We start from the raw sequence: 17,868 nt of genomic DNA on the forward strand, positions 1-17,868 counted from the left end.
AATAGCGCTTGTCCAACTAAATAAACATCAGGTGGAGGAATAACAGATATTTTCCATATGTATGTATGTATGTATGTGTATGTGTGTGTGTATGTGTGTATATATATATATATATATATATATATATATATATATTGTGTGTGTGTTTCATGTTGAATTTAATGACTTTTAAATGGGAACTATTTCTGAGTAAAAACTGAACATTTAGTAGGAAATTATGTAAAGTATTAAATGGATTTTATCCATTGGGATTTTCTTATTGGATCGTTTATTCAGTTGGATTGATGTATTGTTTTTATATTAGTATTTAATATTAAGTATAGTATTAGTAGTAATATTTTTGCTGCATTGTTGTAATCAGCAGAAATGTTTGTTTTAGAAGTTGTAGAAGTTAGCATATTGATAAAATATTATGAAAATAAGCAGTTTGTTCCTTTTAGCATTACATGCACAAATTAAAGGGATAGTTCACCCTAAAATGAAAGATCTGTCATTGGTTACTCACCTTTATGCCGTTCCAAACTGTAAGACTTTTGTTAGAATAATCTGTAGTTCAACCATAATGTTATGATGCTACAAGAACGGAAAATGAAGTCATTGCTTTTGTTTTTAACGATTTGGAACGATGAGGTTGAGTAATTAATGACAACTATCCCTTTAATCATGTGCAATAGAACAAGAGACATATGTTAAAGTCAGTAGGGGCGGTATATTTTTGTCTTTCAGCACTTGTTGACCGTGTCTGTAACTGTCGCTCAGGTCCATAGTCGGGATGACCATGTACAACCAGGCCACACAGGAGATCGCCAAACCATCCGAGCTGCTTACCAGCGTGCGGGCCTACATGACAGTCCTGCAGTCCATTGAGAATTATGTGCAGATTGACATTACCAGAGTGTTCAACAACGTGCTGCTGCAGCAGACCCAACACCTCGACAGCCACGGAGAACCAACCATCACCAGCCTCTACACTAACTGGTGAGTCTCTATTCCAGAATGGCCCAAATGTACTGCCTGCATAGACTCCTGCCTTCTAAGATGTCCTAACTGAAATAAAACCTCTTGATTTGGAACACTCTACATAGGAAGCAACAAAGCCTTGACTGAACTTAAATACAGTTTAGCATTGGTATGTTGCAAGGCTTAGAACATTATGCTGTAAACAGCGTAAAAATACTAGTATACACAAATATTGGGTAAAATAGTCTATTTTAATTTACTTGAACAGTTATGTAATTATAATTTGAACAGTAAATCAACTACCAGTCAAACGTTTTTGAACAGCAAGATATTCTAATATTAATATTCTAAATATTTTAATATTTTGATTTGCTGCTCAAAACACATGTATTATTATTATGTTGAAAACAGCTGAGTAGATTTTTTTTATGAAGTTTCATTGATGAATAGAATTTTCAGAAGAACACCACTTTAGTATCATTAGTAATCTTTAGTATCTTTAGTAACATTATAAATGTCTTTATCATGATGTTTGATCAATTTAAAGCATCCTTGCTAAATAAAAGTATTAATTTCTATCAGTTCTTTCCCAACAACAAAAAATATATATATAATGATGCTGAAAATTTAGCTTTGATCACAAGAATAAATTACATTTGAAAAGATATTCAAGTTGAAAGAAGTTATTTTAAATAGTAAAAATATTTCACAATATTACTGTTTTTATGTACTCAAATAAAATGTATCAAATAAATGCAGACTTGGTAAGCAGAAGAGACTTTAAAAACATTAAAAATCACTGGTAGTGTAATTTAAGCATTTAATGGTTTTGACATTTATTAACTAGGACCATGTAAAATCGGTTTTATTTTTTCCCAAATTACTTCTTATTTCCCTACTTCAGTTTTTTTGTTTGTGTGTTTGTTAGTTTGTTTGTTTTCTCCCATTTTAACTTTTAATGTTTAATTACATTTTAATAATTAAAAAAAAAAACAATTTCAAAACAATTTAACAATTTTAACAATGGGGGGCTATGAATTGCTTTTTATTTTTGTCATACATTTTGTCTGTTTTAATGTTTTGATTTCTGTGTCCTATGATTTAATACAATTGGAGCCATCAAAAATGGTGAGAATTAAACAAATGCAATGAATTGTAGCAATTTAATTAGTCTTTTCAGATATAACCTGAAATGTAAAAAAATTGTTTCATTTTTTTGTCAAACAAAGTGCTGCATAACAGGTTTAAACAGTAAAAATAAATCATGGATGAAAAATTGTGTGATATTGTGTAATATTCCTTAAAAAAATAAAAGTTGGTTTGGTGTTAATCTGTGCGCAGGTATCTGGAGACTCTACTGCGGCAGGTTAGCAACGGTCACATCGCTTACTTTCCTGCCATGAAGGCCTTTGTCAACTTGCCCACAGAGAATGAGCTCACCTTTAATGCGGAGGAGTATTCTGACATATCTGGTGAGGGGAAAAGCACTCCACAAAGACACTGTGAATAAAGGATTTCCTTGTTTAGAAACATTTCACAATGTTTTCTTCAGCTGGATGTGATTATATCCACAAACTGTCATAGCATGTCTAAACAACCTTGTCTTTGTCTTCCAGAAATGCGCTCCCTGTCTGAGCTGCTGGGTCCGTACGGGATGAAGTTCCTCAGCGAGAGCCTCATGTGGCACATCTCCTCCCAGGTGGCTGAACTCAAGGTGAGCAATAGGGGTCTCTGAGGTGAAATGTCACATTAATAGGCTTGTCACAGTTCTGACTACTTTGCCTTCCTCTGAAAACGTTTCAGAAGCACGGTTCTCTGTCGGAGACAGCCTGAAAGCAATTAGAGCCTTTTTTTAGTCTTCCTGTTAAACAGTGATTCCCATAGTCACTTCGACTCACTGGCAAGGCTCAAATCTGAGAAATTATATTTGGGTCAAAGACGTTAAGATGTAACACAATATTAATGTAAAAATTCAAACAACATGCTTATTCTGACTTGTATGTATTAAATTAATAAAAGAATAAGGGCACGTAGTAAATTTTATTGTGTTTTAATTGAATAAAACATTACTGACAAATAGGCAAAACCTTTTGTGGCAAAAATTTTAAAATGTAGAATTACTAATTAGTATTTTGGGTGAAAGTAATTTGTCTTTTAATATGTCATAAATAGTTTTTTGTTGTAAATATGCCTGACTAGATAGTCACACTAAGTGACATTTTAGTGGATGTCTTCTGTAAATTAGGGAAAAATGTATATTTATTTTTTATTCAGAAAAACTAAAACAAAAATGCAATTAAATTAAACGGAAAACTTTTTAATGTTTTTTTTGGAAAATCAACAACAATTTAAAGCAGTGTTACACTTATTGTTTTTATGCTTAAACCCTTTTTTGTCTTTTAACAAAATTATTTATTTATTAACTTGCTTGCTTATTTAGTATGAGTGGTTTTTATTTATTTATTTATAGAGCAAACTTCACTTCTATTTATGGGCAGGTCCAGATTGAAACGGTGGAATTAAAACAATTGTTTGTTTTATTTGTTTCTGTTTTTAAGTATTTATTTGTTTATGAATATATTTATTTAATCATTTAAAAATGTCACTATTTGGCTTTATTATTATTTTGCTTACTGTATGTGTTTATTCTTTTAGGTAGAATTACTTTGACTTACCGGCAGGTCTAGACTGAATCTGTGACCTTTCTTTTAGTTTTTGTTTAGTTTTTGCTGGATTTTAATATTGTATTTCAGAATTTGATCACAGTTTCCATAAAATATTAAGCAGCACATAAGGTTTTGATGATTAATAATAATAAGAAATGTTTTTTTTTTTTTTTGAGCAACAAATTATTAGGATGGTTTCTGAAGGATCATGTGACAATAAAACTGTAGTAATGATGCTGAAAATTCAGATTTGCCAACAAAGAAATAAATTACATTTTTAAATATATTAAAATAAGTGAAAAATGAGTTTTTAAATTAGAATGAAATAGCTTTTTGAGCAAATAAAAGCAGCTTAGGTCAGAATAAAGGACTTTTTTTAGGGGAAAACATGTGAAATTCTGTTGTTTTAAACATAAAACAATGTTTTTAAGCTCATGACCTTAAAACATTGCTGACAGTAGTACATTTGTAAAACATGATTAAATTATCCAAATATGTAAAACCAAAACACAAGAGGATGTGTAGAACTTTGTGAATGATTGGACATCCCAATTTTGTGGAAATATGAAGAGCTTTTTGTGGATTGTTGCAGCCACAGATTCCATGTGGGCCTGTTTTCCGGGAACAGAGTTTAGGTAGCGCTTCCCCACACTCCCAGTTATTGCATAACATTTAGACAACAACAACTGAGAACTGTCAGCAATGATGAATTAATGGCAACTATGATCAAACCTGAACCAAATGCTCGTTTGATTGCATTGAAGGTAAAGCCTTCCTCATGAGGTATGAATGGTGTATTGTTTTCAATCCCTGACACAATGATTAAAGAATGGACTGCTTTTTTTACTTTTTCTTGGGCAGTTCATCTGTATGTAAAACCCTTTCATTATGCATTTCATTCATTAATAGCAGCGGGTTTGCAAATGCGTGATATATGTAATTGAAACAGTCCTCTGCATTATAAAAGCCTTTTGAGTAACAAGCACCAACCAAAGTGTGTGAACGCAGGCTTGGCACATGTCAGTGATGCAAACCTCTTTTCTTCAGCTGAAAGTAATTTGGGGGAAAGAGAACCAAGTTTCCTATCTGACCCACAATCAGCTGTGGAGTGAAATGATTTATTTTGCATTTCTATTCTGCACCATGTTCACCGAAGGGCTTTAACGCGGAACATGTTTTCTCTCGGAGCTCAAATTACGCAAATCATTTGTTGACATGCAAACCCGTTCTCTTGCGTTTCTTCACTGTTCCCGTCTCAGGCGATTTCATGCCTTTAATCGGCTACTGTTCAAGATTGTTCTGCTTGGGCGTTAAAAGTAATGTTCTGGGTTCAATTGACAGCATTTTGTTTTCATTTTCTGGCAATCAACATTTTTATAAATGCTGTTGTTAGATTTTAATCTCTTTAAAAGTGCGTGTAGCTATAATGATGTCCTCCTCTGGAAAGATGTGCAGACTGCTTCAGACTTATTCGCATAAATTTTTCCTGCTTACTCATCACACTGCCTTTTGTCGCCCTTACAGAAACTTGTGGTGGACAACGTGGAGGTTCTGACCCAGATGAGGACCAGCTTTGACAAGCCGGACCACATGGCAGCACTCTTTAAGCGGCTTACATGTGCGTATCATTTGTGGGATTTTTAATTATATAAAATACCGTGCAGTAATATTTGTGAACAAAATAATACCTTTATTCAACAAGGACACCTGAAATTGATCAAAAGACAGTGAAGTGACAGTTTCACAGTTCCAAAACAATATTAAGCAGAACATCTGGTTTCAATACTAATGATGATAAATGTTTTTTTGATCAGGAAATCTACATATCAAAATTATTTCTAAAGGATCATGTGACACTGAAGACTGGAGTAATGATGCTGAAAATTCAGCTTTGCCATCAAAGAAATTAATTACATTTTAAAGTATAAAGAAATCACACACACAGTTTTAAATTGTAATAATATTACTGTATTTTTGAGCAAATAAATGCAGCCAGGGTGAACAGGGTGACCCTGAACCACAAAACTAGTCGTAGGTAGCACGGGTGTATTTGTAGCAATAGCCAACAATACATTGAATGGGTCAAAATTATCAGAGTTTTTTTTTATGCCAAAAATCATTAGGATTTTAAGTAAAGATCATGTTCTATGTAGATATTTTGTAGATTTCCTACCGTAAATATATCAAAACTTAGTTTTTGATTAGTAATATGCATTGCTAAGAACTTCATTTGGACAACTTTAAACGCGATTGTCTCAATATCTGGATTTGTTGCACCCTCAGATTGCAGATTTTCAAATAGTTGTATCTCAGTCAAATATTGTCCTATCCTAACAAGCCATACATCAATGGAAACCTTATTTAATTTTAAAAAATGACACTTATGACTGGTTTTGTGGTCCAGGGTCACATATATTATTATATTAATCTGCTTTGCTCATGAAATAATCAGTATTGGAAAGACAGATATTCCTTATATAATATAAATTCCATATTTTTTCTCTCTCTGCTGGTGTCTGACCTAGTTCAGATTAATCTGCTCATGAACAGCATGTAAAAACAAAGCAAACTGTGTTTGGTCACTTTATATGTCTTCCTGTCAGAACAGCGGTTCCTTGCCAGAATAAGCTTTAATGAGAAGAGACATATTGAAATCGTTCACGAAGATCTGAAATGACAAATAAAACTTCAAAAATATAAAAATGGCAAATAAAATGAGATATTTTGAATATTTTAATATTGTAAATTTCCAGTCATGTCCACGAGAAGCACTGTATTGGACAATAACTGTTTGGAATGTCACACTATGAGCTGTAATAACAATCATGGCAGACAGGGCTCTCTACACAGAGCTATTTGTGCTATTTATTAAGGCTTGTCCTCATACACTCATATTACCAAGCTCAAATGTGAGCAGGAATTTTAAAATCCTGTCTGAGGAATGTGGCCCATATACACACCACCTGCAGACCTATTTTTAGTGGTTCTAAAGGAGGAAAATGGCCTATTTTTAGAAGTTATTAATATGACTTGTCTTCTATTTCTGTAGCGGTCGACAGCGTGCTGAAACGGATGACCATCATCGGCGTGATTTTGTCATTCCGCTCTCTGGCTCAGGAAGCTCTCAGAGATGTGAGTTGTTACTTACATGGACATCATTTCATCTTAAAGGAATAGTTAATTTCCAGAACATCCTCGTCATCCAAATGTTCATGTCATAAAGAAATTGTTTTTGAGGAAAACATTTTAGGATTTCTCTCCATATAATGGACTTCTATGGTGCCCCCGAGTTTGAACTTCCAAAATGCAGTTTAAATGCAGCTTTAAAGGTTTCTTAACAATCCTAGCAAAGGAAGAAGGGTCTTATCTAGTGAAACGATTGGTTATTTTCTAAAAAATGTATAATTTATCAACCTTTTAAAGCTCAAATGCTCATCTTGTCTAGCTCTGCGTGAACTCTGTGTATTCCGGTTCATGACAATTAGGGTATGTCGAAAAACTCCCATCTTATTTTCTCCTCCAACTTCAGAATCGTCCTACATTGCTGTAGAAGTACCGACCCAGTGTTTACAAAGTCAACATGCAAAGAAGGTCAAACACCCTTTACAAAAAAAGGTAAAACAGCGATGTAGGACGATTTCAAAGTTGGAGAAGAAAATGAGATGGGAGTTTTTTGACATACCCTAACTATGATGAACTGGATTACACAGGGTTCACACAGAGCTAGACAAGACTAGCGTTTGAGGTTGAAAAGTATATAAAACATACTTTCTTTACAACTGAAGAAAGACAGACATGAACATCTTGGATGACAAGGCGCTAAGTACATATCTGTATATTTTTGTTCTGGAAGTGAGCTACTCCTTTAATGGAAGGCATAAGATTGTGTCCAAGCTGATCTTTTTCATACAAACTGTATGAAAAAGAGCATTTGGAGGAAAAAAGGAAATAATACAGCATTGGAATGGCATAAGTTTGTTCTCATTTCGGTTAACTGAAAACATTGTAGCCCAAATGAGCTCTAATCACAGATGTGTCCTTTTCTCCAGGTGCTGTCCTGCCACATTCCCTTCCTGGTGAGCTCCGTGGAAGACTTCAAAGACCACATTCCTCGTGAAACTGACATGAAGGTAGGTGACGTTCAGACTTGCCGTCAGCAGTAACGATGGGCCACCAGATCTGAAAATTTCCCTTTTTTTCAGGTTGCCATGAATGTGTACGAGCTGTCTTCTGCTGCAGGCCTGCCCTGTGAGATTGATCCTGCTCTGGTAGTGGCTCTGTCTTCCCAGAAATCTGGTAGGTTATTTCAGATTTCACATTCAAAATGGTAATTCACTTCAGGGCATTTCTAACCCAGATGTAACATTTTGGCACCAAAATAAAAACTGGCTCACCAGTCGGCGGAAAATAAAATGCCGTAACTGGAAGTTCTTTAGTTGTGGCCTCTTAAGAAAGCACAGATTATGCCGATGTGCCGATATGCGTCAGGTGTTTTTGCTCTAGAACGCAGAGCGTCCACTTTTGGGATTCGGCTTTCATCAGCAAATAGGTGCTTAGCAAAGTGTGACGTCGGTATGCGCGTACTTGAAAGAATAGTTGAACAGGAATCCTTTTTCCAAAGTGCACTTTGTTGCTCAAATCTAAAGGCCATTTCATGCCAAATGATTTACCAGAAATCCCTGTATTAAGACCTTGGATGCAAGCTAGCTGGCTGTAAAAAAGGTTTGGTTTGTGTTGAAACGTTAAGTGGTATCACATGGTTTATATCGGGTCTAATCTGGTCAAGTACTGCAGCGCTAGGATGCTCGCTTGCACTGTGATTACGGTGTAACCTCACGCTATAATGCACACTCAGAAACATACATTACATCCACACCCATGTTCACTTTGGTCACAGTATCAGTTTACCATGTCTTATTATTTCTGTGGTGAATGATTTCACAAGAAAGTTTTAAACCTCACATGGCCAGGCCTATCTTAACCACAACCTCAAGAGTTAAAAATAATAAAAAATATCTGTGCATAGGAGATCTGTCTCATGAGTGTCGTTTTCAGCCTTGAAGAGTAGCTAACCAAAAGTGACACTTTTATCATTTTCTGTAGTGTGATCAGACTTGGCTATTGTAACAGTGTAATGTGACAAAGGAATGCTACATGATTTTTTTAAATGCTGAAAACATTTTTGCCGATAATCAAATGCACTTCTCACTTCTCAAAGAATCAGTCCATTTGGACAGGTTGCTTTGATAAAAAAACCTGATCTTTTAATGTAAATATTTAGTTAATTTTAAATTTAATTTGAATTTTGTTATATAATTCATAAATGATCCACCTTTTTCGTCCCGTAACAATGGGCGTAGCCTTTTTGTAAATTTTATGGGTCATGCTCATCCAGCTATATTTAGCTGTACAAAACAACCCTGAACACAGTGAACACACTGGTTTGTAGTGCAAACAGTTGTACTGTTTTTTGCTCATTGTTATTCTTCTCGTTATTTCCCTATAGTGGCTAATGAACCGGAAGTCTCACCCATTGGGTTACTTCCACGTTAAAGAAAAAGGTGGATACATTTTGTTCCTTATACATTAACGGTTGTTTTTCTTTTTTCTTTTTTTTTTAAAGCTTAATGTTAAAAATGTATGCATTTACACTACTAATCAAATGTGGAGATTTTATTTTGAATTAAAGAAACTGATACTTTTATTTAGCATGCATGAAATTTCTCAAAAGTGACATTGTATGTTATGAAAACATTTTATTTCAAATAAATGCTGTTCTTTTTAATTTTCTACTAATCAAAAAATCCTGAACATTTCAACAAAACTAGTAACATTGCCGGGATCAGTCCCGAATTTAGTGCTGTGTGAACAAAAGCCAGAATCGTGCAACTCTTTTACCGGGTGTTTTAAAGCCAGATCAACGTTCGCGGCAAAAAAATGTGTAAACAGGAATGCACAAAGATCAGGGAGCTCCTTACTATCCACGCTGAAGCTGAGATCATTCGCCAGTTTAATGGTTCACATTGCATGTTTTTTACTGAATCGCGTGTGACAGAGGCTTTACTCATTCCAATGTCATCCAAGATGTTCATGTCTTTCTTCAGTCTAAAAGAAATTAAGGATTTTGAAGAAAGCATTCCAGGATTTTTCTCCATATAGTGGACTTCAATAGAAACCAATGGGTCCAAATTACAGTTTCAATGCAGTTTCAAAGGGCTCTACATGATCCCAGCTGAGGATCCCAGAACTAGTTTGACTTCACACATCACCTAATCATGTTGGAAAGGTCATGAGTGGATAATTCTTAATTTGTGTACTCCAGTTTACAAAGGTAGGGTAGGTCGAAAAACTCCTCATTTTCTCCAAAATTCACTTTAATTTTCTTCAAAATTGTCCAAGATCGTTGTTTACCTTTTTTTGTAAAGGGCGTTTGACTTTCTTTGTGCGTTCACTTTGTAAACACTGGGTCAGTACTTCCTCCTTCCTCACACATGACCTTTCCAAGTCGTGGACGCAGAGCTAGTGCAAGATGAGCATCTTTGGTTAAAAAATATGCATTTGATTTCTTAAAAACCTTAAATTCTTTTCATCTGAAAAAATAAAGGCATGAACATCTTGGATGACATGAGGGTGAGTAAATATAGGGAAATTTTAGTTCTGGATTAAGCTAAACCTTTAAAACTTACCGGCCAAAATTTGTTGTAAATGGTTGTTGCTAACCCACTGAATTGATGGTCAGTGCTCCTTGTCTGATGTTTCCAAACATGTTTAATACGTTTTCCTTCAAGTAGACACCGTAAGAACTACGACACAAAAAACAAAACAGAAACAAACACTACATAAACCAATTACGGAACCTTACATTACAATTTACGTAATGTGCAAAGTCACTTACACCACAAACTGCAGGCTGCATCCTTCACTAAGCGCACACACCTGCCGACAGCGGATCATTTTGCATGCACGTTAAGTTCGTACCAAAATAAAAGTCCTTCAGTGCTGCTCCATACAAAATGGTCGATGCAATGCAGACTTCATACTTTAACAAATTGGCAGTCCTTTACAACGGTAGCATGTCAAATTGCAAATTACACTATTCTTAACATTTAGGGTGCTTTCACACTTGTAGTTCGGTTTGTTTGGTTCATTTGGTCTGGAACAAAAAGGAGAATGATACATTTGGTCCTGGTCCACTTAGCGTTCACACTGGCATTTTTGACAGCGCACCTAAAGGCATAGTGATACGTTCAAAACCTGATTGGTCGGGTTAAATGATGTATATTTCATGACGGAACACTGCAAACAAAAGGAAAACGTGCGTTCGACTTAAAACGACGCTGTGGGTGTATGACATCAATGTATACATTCACTAATCGGTCAGCTCAGAGCCTCTTTAAGTTGCATGACATCAATGTATACATTCACTAATCGGTCAGCTCAGAGCCTCTTTAAGTTGCATGCATCTAATGCTGTCTGCTGGACTAAGCTCTTTGTTGCGTGTATATGATTTTATTTATTTTTTACCACCTGCGAACTCACAAAGAGCTCATAAAAGGCACTTTACCTCCTCGTTGCTCCATGTTTACCCTCTGTGCATTTTGTTTTAGATACACCGGTTGTTCCTTTCGTGTGGCATAGTGTCGCATCTTTTCATTACTTCCCGTTTTTGGTTTGTTTATAAGTATTCGGTCCGTGTTGCGTTCATATTTCATTTGAACTGCACCAGAGTTCATTTGGAAGCGGATCAAGACCCATCTTTTTAATAGTCTTTGTCATAGTCCGCTTGTTTTGTGCATGCCACCCAAATGAACCACACTAACAAAGCAATCGCACCAGAGTTTGGTTTAATCGAACCAAACATGACAAGAATGAACACCCTTAGTAACCTTATTGTAAAGAGTTAGCAATGTTTGAAATGATGTGTGTATTAAAGCTAGTTTCAAAGTAGCTCCTCTCGCACAGCTGTTTTCAGATGCATTTGTGCTGCATTGCTTATCAAACCCTCATCAGGCATTGGAGCCCATTCGAGGAATCGGCTTCCAGAGAAGAGGCTTGTGCACTTAAACATACTTCATTCCACATAGCAGTTCTCCAGAATTGAGCAAAGCTCTCCGGTGAACAGCTTTCATTTTCTCAGAGCAGCCCAGACCCTCCAGGGCCTCTTGGCCAGCACTGATGTTTTTGTTCTATTCCCCTGATGGTTAAATCCAAACGTCTTCTGTTTACTATCTAAATAGCGAACTAGACTTAATTGAATCACTCCCAAACACTGTTGCACTAATAATATAAATAAGAGTTAATTTTTGGACATTAGTGCCGTTTTTCTTGGCCCTTGGCGGAGATTTTCAGACACTGTCCAGAGAGAGAAATGCAATCGCTGCAATTTCCCTGCCATCTCGCAATGGCAGCACGTCAGTGTTTCTCGGAGTTACCTAAAGGAAAACTCATGAACTCGATTCTCTGTGTTTGTAACAGAAAATATTAGCCCGGAGGAGGAGTACAAGATCGCCTGCCTGTTGATGGTCTTCGTGGCCGTTTCCATGCCGACCCTGGCCAGCAACGTGATGTCACAGTACAGTCCCGCAATAGAAGGTACCAATTTTTACATTTCAGACTCGCGCTGAACCGCTGCGAATGAAATCAGATTACATCTGTGCTGTTTGAACTGCGGTCCGCTGGAACGACGCGTTTTAATGCGCATTGGCATTTATCGTGTGTGTGTTAACTCTCTATAAATCTTTTAAGGTCACTGCAACAACATTCACTGTCTGGCTAAAGCGATAAACCAGATTGCCGCTGCTCTGTTCACTATCCACAAGGGCAGCATAGAGGATCGCCTCAAAGAGTTCCTCGCCGTAAGTAACAGTATTAGCTGGAATTGTCCTAATTCCTGGCTTAAAGCTTTTTCATTTCATTTCATTCAACATGTGAACAATAAACACTCCATTTATTCAGTGCGTTCTCTCTATGGGACTTTGCAGCTTAATAAAACCCTGTAAATCTCTCCCACAGCTCGCCTCCTCCAGCCTGCTGAAGATTGGACAGGAGACGGATAAAACCACTACACGGAACAGGGAGTCTGTTTACCTGCTCCTGGACATGGTGAGTGAATCCACACCTCCGTTTCAAGACAAAAGACAGAGCGTTTCATAATGGTCTGCAACAGTGCAATCAATTTCTCCGTAGACATATCTATTTTTAATGATAATGTATTAATTATTCAAGAAGATTTATCATATGAGGTTTTTAATTATATATGTACTTCTGTAAAAGTCGCTGTGATTTCAATTTTTTTATTTAAAAAAGAAATAGTATTTTCCAGTACGTTGAATAATTGGGGAAGAGTTCTGTTTTAAATAAATGCTGTTTTTAACTGTATTTCATCGAAGAATCCTGGAAAAAATGTATCACGATTTCCACAACAAAAAAAATATTAAGCAGCAAAAACTGTTTTCAGCACTGAATAGCTAGAAATGGCACTGAAGACTGGAGAAATCATGCTTAAAATTCATCTTTGCATCGCAGGAATAAATAACATTTTAAATTATATTACAATGAAAATAATTAAATAAGTGTATTTACATATATATACAGAATTTATTTATTTATTTATTTATTTATTTACAAACTTCTGGGCAGCTGAGTCTTTAGCTATCTTCAAGAAACGGCTAAAAACATCTCTTCCATCTGTTATGTTTTATATATATATATATATATATATATAAAATGACCCTCTAACACTAGCATTTTTTCAACTTTTCTTTTTATTTATAAAAAATGACCCTCTAGTCCTAGCACTATTCTTTCTTCATTTTCCTTTTATGGATTTATAAAAATTACCCTCTAACTAGCATTTTTTATTTTTCTATTTTGGCTTTTTATTTATTAAAAAAAAAAATGACCCTCTAACACTGGCATTTTCTGTTCTTTCGACTTTTTATTTATTATAAAATATGACCCTTTAACAATATCATTCTCTATTCTTTTTCTATTAATCTTCTTGTTTTCTTTTTATTTATTATAAAAAAATACTCCCTAACACTAGCGTTATTTTTTTTTCCTATCTTGTTTTCTTTTTATTGATATAAAAAGGACCCTCTTACACTAGCGTTTTCTTCTTTTTCTATTCTATTTTTTTGTTTTCTTGTATTTATTATAGAAAAATGACCCTCTAACATTAGCTTTTTCTATTCTTTCAACTTGTTTCCTTTTTTTATATATATATATATCAAAAATGACCCTCTAACACTACCCTTCTCTATTCGATCTTGTTTTCTTATTTATTAAAATTACTCTAACACGAGCGTTTTCCGTTCTTTCAGCCTTTCTTTTTATTTATTAAATGACCTTGTAACGTTAGCGTTCTGTGTTCTTTTTCTATTCTTTCGACTTGTTTACTTTTTAGTTATTTAAAAAAAAATAACTCCAGCACTAGCGTTTTCTGTTATTTTGCTATTCTATCTTCATGTTTTCTTTTTATTTATTATAAAATATGACCCTTTAACATTAGCATTCTCTATACTTCCTTTATTCTGTCGTCTTGTTTTCTTTTTAGTTATTTAAAAAAAATAACTCACTAGCGTTTTCTGTTATTTTGCTATTCTATCTTCATGTTTTCTTTTTATTTATTATTAAAAATGTCCCTTTTAGACTAGCGTTCTCTATTCTTTTTCTATTCTTTTACTTTTTTCTTTTTATTTATTTAAAAGAAGTTACCCTCTAACACTAGCGTTCTATATTCTTCTATCCTATATTTTGTTTTCTTTTATCATAAAAAATTACCCTCTAACACTAGCATTTTCTATTCTTTTACTTTTCTTTCAACTTGTCTTTTTATTAAAAAATGACCCTCTAACACTAGCGTTCTCTATTCTTTTTCTATTCATTCGGCTTGTTTTCTTTGTATTTAAAAAAAAATTAAACTCTAACACTAGCATTTTCTATTCTTTTTCTAATCATTCGGCTTGTTTTCTTTTTATTAAAAAAAATAACCTCTAACACTAGCATTTTCTTTTCTTTTTCTATTCTTTTGACTTGTTTTCTTTCTTATAAAAAATTACCCTCTAACACTAGTGTTCTCTATCCTTTTTCTGTCCTTTCGACTTTTCTTTTTATTATTGGTTCATTGCTTGAAACTGAAGAATGTTTTGAAATCCCTATGGAGAAAATGAAATGGGAAAATACTTAAAAGAACCAAACCAACTGCTTTGGTGCGCACTATTTCTCCATATTTCCATCTTCTTTTTTTGTTCGTAACCATCTGATGACTGGGAAAATGTGCTAAAGTTTCTGTTGTTTGTGTTTGAGAGTCACGCAGCTCTTTTGATCAGCAAGTCTTGCGGGAGATTTGTCCATGGGATTTTCTCTCTTTGAAGCGCAATCTGCAGGACGCGTTGAATTAGGAGTGTAATGGAAAGCGGGTTTTTATCAGAACGAGCCCACGTGTGTCACTTACAGCAGAACATCCCAGTCGTATCGCCCTGACCATCTGTTCTGAACGTGATTGTTTTTGTCTAGATTGTTCAAGAATCACCATTCCTCACCATGGACCTTTTGGAATCCTGCTTCCCATACGTCCTGCTCCGGAATGCCTACCACGCCGTATACAAGCAGTCCGTGTCTTCTTCCGCGTAAGCGTAGAGCACCCGAGGGGCGGATACTTCAGCCCTCATTCCATATTCCTCTGTAGGATTCTCCAATGTTTTAGTCTTACCAGTTCAAGACTTTTAACGGGATCAACTTTTATGACACTGAATAAAGAGGGAAAAAAAAGATTTGTTTATTGACCACTTACAATAATCGAGTTTGATCCCAGGGACTAGTGACACTAAGTATCATTTTGACCATTTTTTTTGGTTTGTGTTTTCATTTGCAATGGTTAAACATGGAAACAAACACATGAAATAGTTAATTGTGCGTGTTGGGATGTGGGGGGGAGGGCAAGGGTGAATTATTAAAAACTCTACATCATGCTAAATGCTTGTTACGATAACAGATGCCTCTATGAAACAGTGATTCTTTTTTGATGTTGTTCTAGATCTAAACTGTGTGGGTTACTGCGTGCTTTCTCTCTCTCTCTCTCTCTCTCTCTCTCTCTCTCCCTCCCTGTGAATTTGCATTTATTTTCATTACACTTTGTGTTTCTTTGACATACTTGCCAAATTAATGGATATAACAGCATCTCATTTTGATTGAAACGGCAGAATTGTGCATAACTACATGTTATAAAAGCAACCTAGTGTTGTTTGTACAAAGCATAGTATAATTTTTTAACTAACTTTCATGATGCCTTGTGGCATTGACACTCCATTGTACCTGTCTGTGAGCTACAATAAACATTCTTACATATTTATTGAATGTTTATCAGTTGTTTCCCCCTCCTCCTCTCCTTTAACCGGTTTTATATGTTTTGGATATTTTGGAAATGACAGTGTATCTTCCATAACATGAATAAACATCAGGTCATATGCAGTTTGACTGGGCCGCTTTAATTCCTTTGATTCATTTGAATAATTCAGTCAAACCAATTCACAAATGTCTAAATGATTTATTCATATCCCTGCTAAAAAAACAGCATATGCTGGTTAGGTATGTTTGGTTGCTGGGATACTGGTTTTAGCTTGTTAATGCTGGCTCTTTGCTGGTTTATGCTGGCCCTTTGCTGGTCCATTAACCAGCTAAGGGCCAGCATTAACCAGCAAAGGACCAGCATTAACCAGCTAAGGACCAACATTAACCAGTTAAGGACCATTAACCAGTAAAGGACCAGCATTAACCAGCTAAGGAAAAGCATTAACCAGCAAAGGACCAGCATTAACCAGCTAAGGACAAGCATTAACCAGCAAAGGGCCAGCATTAACAAGCAAAGGACCAGCATTAACCAGCTAAGGACCAGCATTAACAAGCAAAAGACCAGCATTAACCAGCTAAGGACAAGCATTAACCAGCAAAGGGCCAGCATTAACAAGCAAAAGACCAGCATTAACCAGCTAAGGACAAGCATTAACCAGCTAAGGACAAGCATTAACCAGCAAAGGGCCAGCATTAACCAGCTAAGGAACAGCATTAACAAGCAAAAGACCAGCATTAACCAGCTAAGGACCAGCATTAACCAGCAAAGGGCCAGCATTAACAAGCAAAAGACCAGCATTAACCAGCTAAGGAACAGCATTAACAAGCAAAAGACCAGCATTAACCAGCTAAGGACCAGCATTAACAAGCAAAAGACCAGCATTAACCAGCTAAGGACCAGCATTAACCAGCTAAGGACAAGCATTAACCAGCTAAGGACAAGCATTAACCAGCAAAGGGCCAGCATTAACCAGCAAAGGGCCAGCATTAACCAGCAAAGGGCCAGCATTAACCAGCTAAGGGCCAGCATTAACCAGCAAAGGGCCAGCATTAACAAGCAAAAGACCAGCATTAACCAGCAAAGGACCAGCATAGGGCCAGCATTAACCAGCAAAGGACCAGCATTAACCAGCAAAGGACCATCTTAAACCAGCATCCCAGCACCAGAATATACCTAACCAGCATATGCTGTTTTTTTCAGCAGGGATTTAACTGGTATTATTGAATAAAACACCTTAGAGGTCACAGACAACTTTAAAGTTCATGGAAAAATCATTTGTCAAAGTGTGGGAATCCTGTAACAGGTTCCGTGTGTGATTTTGACATTGTATTATGCAGGAATATGAAAAATGGCTTCTATATACAGAGCTTTTATTATTCTGTTTTTAGTCCAAGCTGACAGGAACATTGCTGGACTTCTTTGATCGGAGACTGCTCATCTAAATCTTCTCACGTAAGCTGAGCCAAACGGCACACTGTGCAGATGTTTCTAAAAGACTAGATTTACTTTTATGGACTTGTTTTTACCTTTTGTTTGCTCTGTTTTTAGCTTCACATTTATACCTGACTCTTGGTATAATGTTTAAACCCTAATTTTATGCTGACGCTGAAACAAAAACATATTTCTCCAGGTGTAATGACGATAAGTTGCATAATTGAGCGTTGTGCCATTCTAACGATTTGCTACACAGCTGTTCTAGATTCATATCATACCATATTGATGTTTTGTGGTACAACATAGTGACATTATTTCAGTGATTATATCATCTGGTGGACGGATATCACTTCATGAATTTGCTTAATAGAGCCGTTTATGCTTCTAAACCGCAGAAGAGAATTAGTACTTGAGTCATTGAGTTCCCTCAGAAATTCCTAATGGGTTTTTAGCCTA

At 35.7% G+C, this 17,868-nt stretch overlaps 1 protein-coding gene across 4 annotated transcripts in view; it reads left to right on the forward strand.

The window, feature by feature from the left end:
- Positions 1-15,978, forward strand: part of nckap1 (NCK-associated protein 1) — a 70,761-nt gene extending 54,783 nt beyond the window's left edge. For all 4 annotated transcript variants that reach the window (XM_073845588.1, XM_073845589.1, XM_073845590.1 and 1 more), the window contains 11 exons: positions 760-978; positions 2,302-2,432; positions 2,577-2,674; positions 5,151-5,244; positions 6,676-6,758; positions 7,676-7,756; positions 7,829-7,922; positions 12,102-12,218; positions 12,372-12,481; positions 12,639-12,728; positions 15,144-15,978. In XM_073845588.1, coding sequence (XP_073701689.1) covers positions 760-978; positions 2,302-2,432; positions 2,577-2,674; positions 5,151-5,244; positions 6,676-6,758; positions 7,676-7,756; positions 7,829-7,922; positions 12,102-12,218; positions 12,372-12,481; positions 12,639-12,728; positions 15,144-15,260 — 1,234 coding nt within the window. In that variant the 3' untranslated portion in view covers positions 15,261-15,978. The remainder of the gene's footprint in view (positions 1-759; positions 979-2,301; positions 2,433-2,576; positions 2,675-5,150; positions 5,245-6,675; positions 6,759-7,675; positions 7,757-7,828; positions 7,923-12,101; positions 12,219-12,371; positions 12,482-12,638; positions 12,729-15,143) is intronic.
- The last annotated feature ends 1,890 nt before the right edge of the window (positions 15,979-17,868 follow it).

This window comes from Garra rufa, chromosome 8 (assembly GCF_049309525.1).
Source record: "Garra rufa chromosome 8, GarRuf1.0, whole genome shotgun sequence".
NCBI classification, from domain to species: Eukaryota; Metazoa; Chordata; class Actinopteri; order Cypriniformes; family Cyprinidae; genus Garra; species Garra rufa.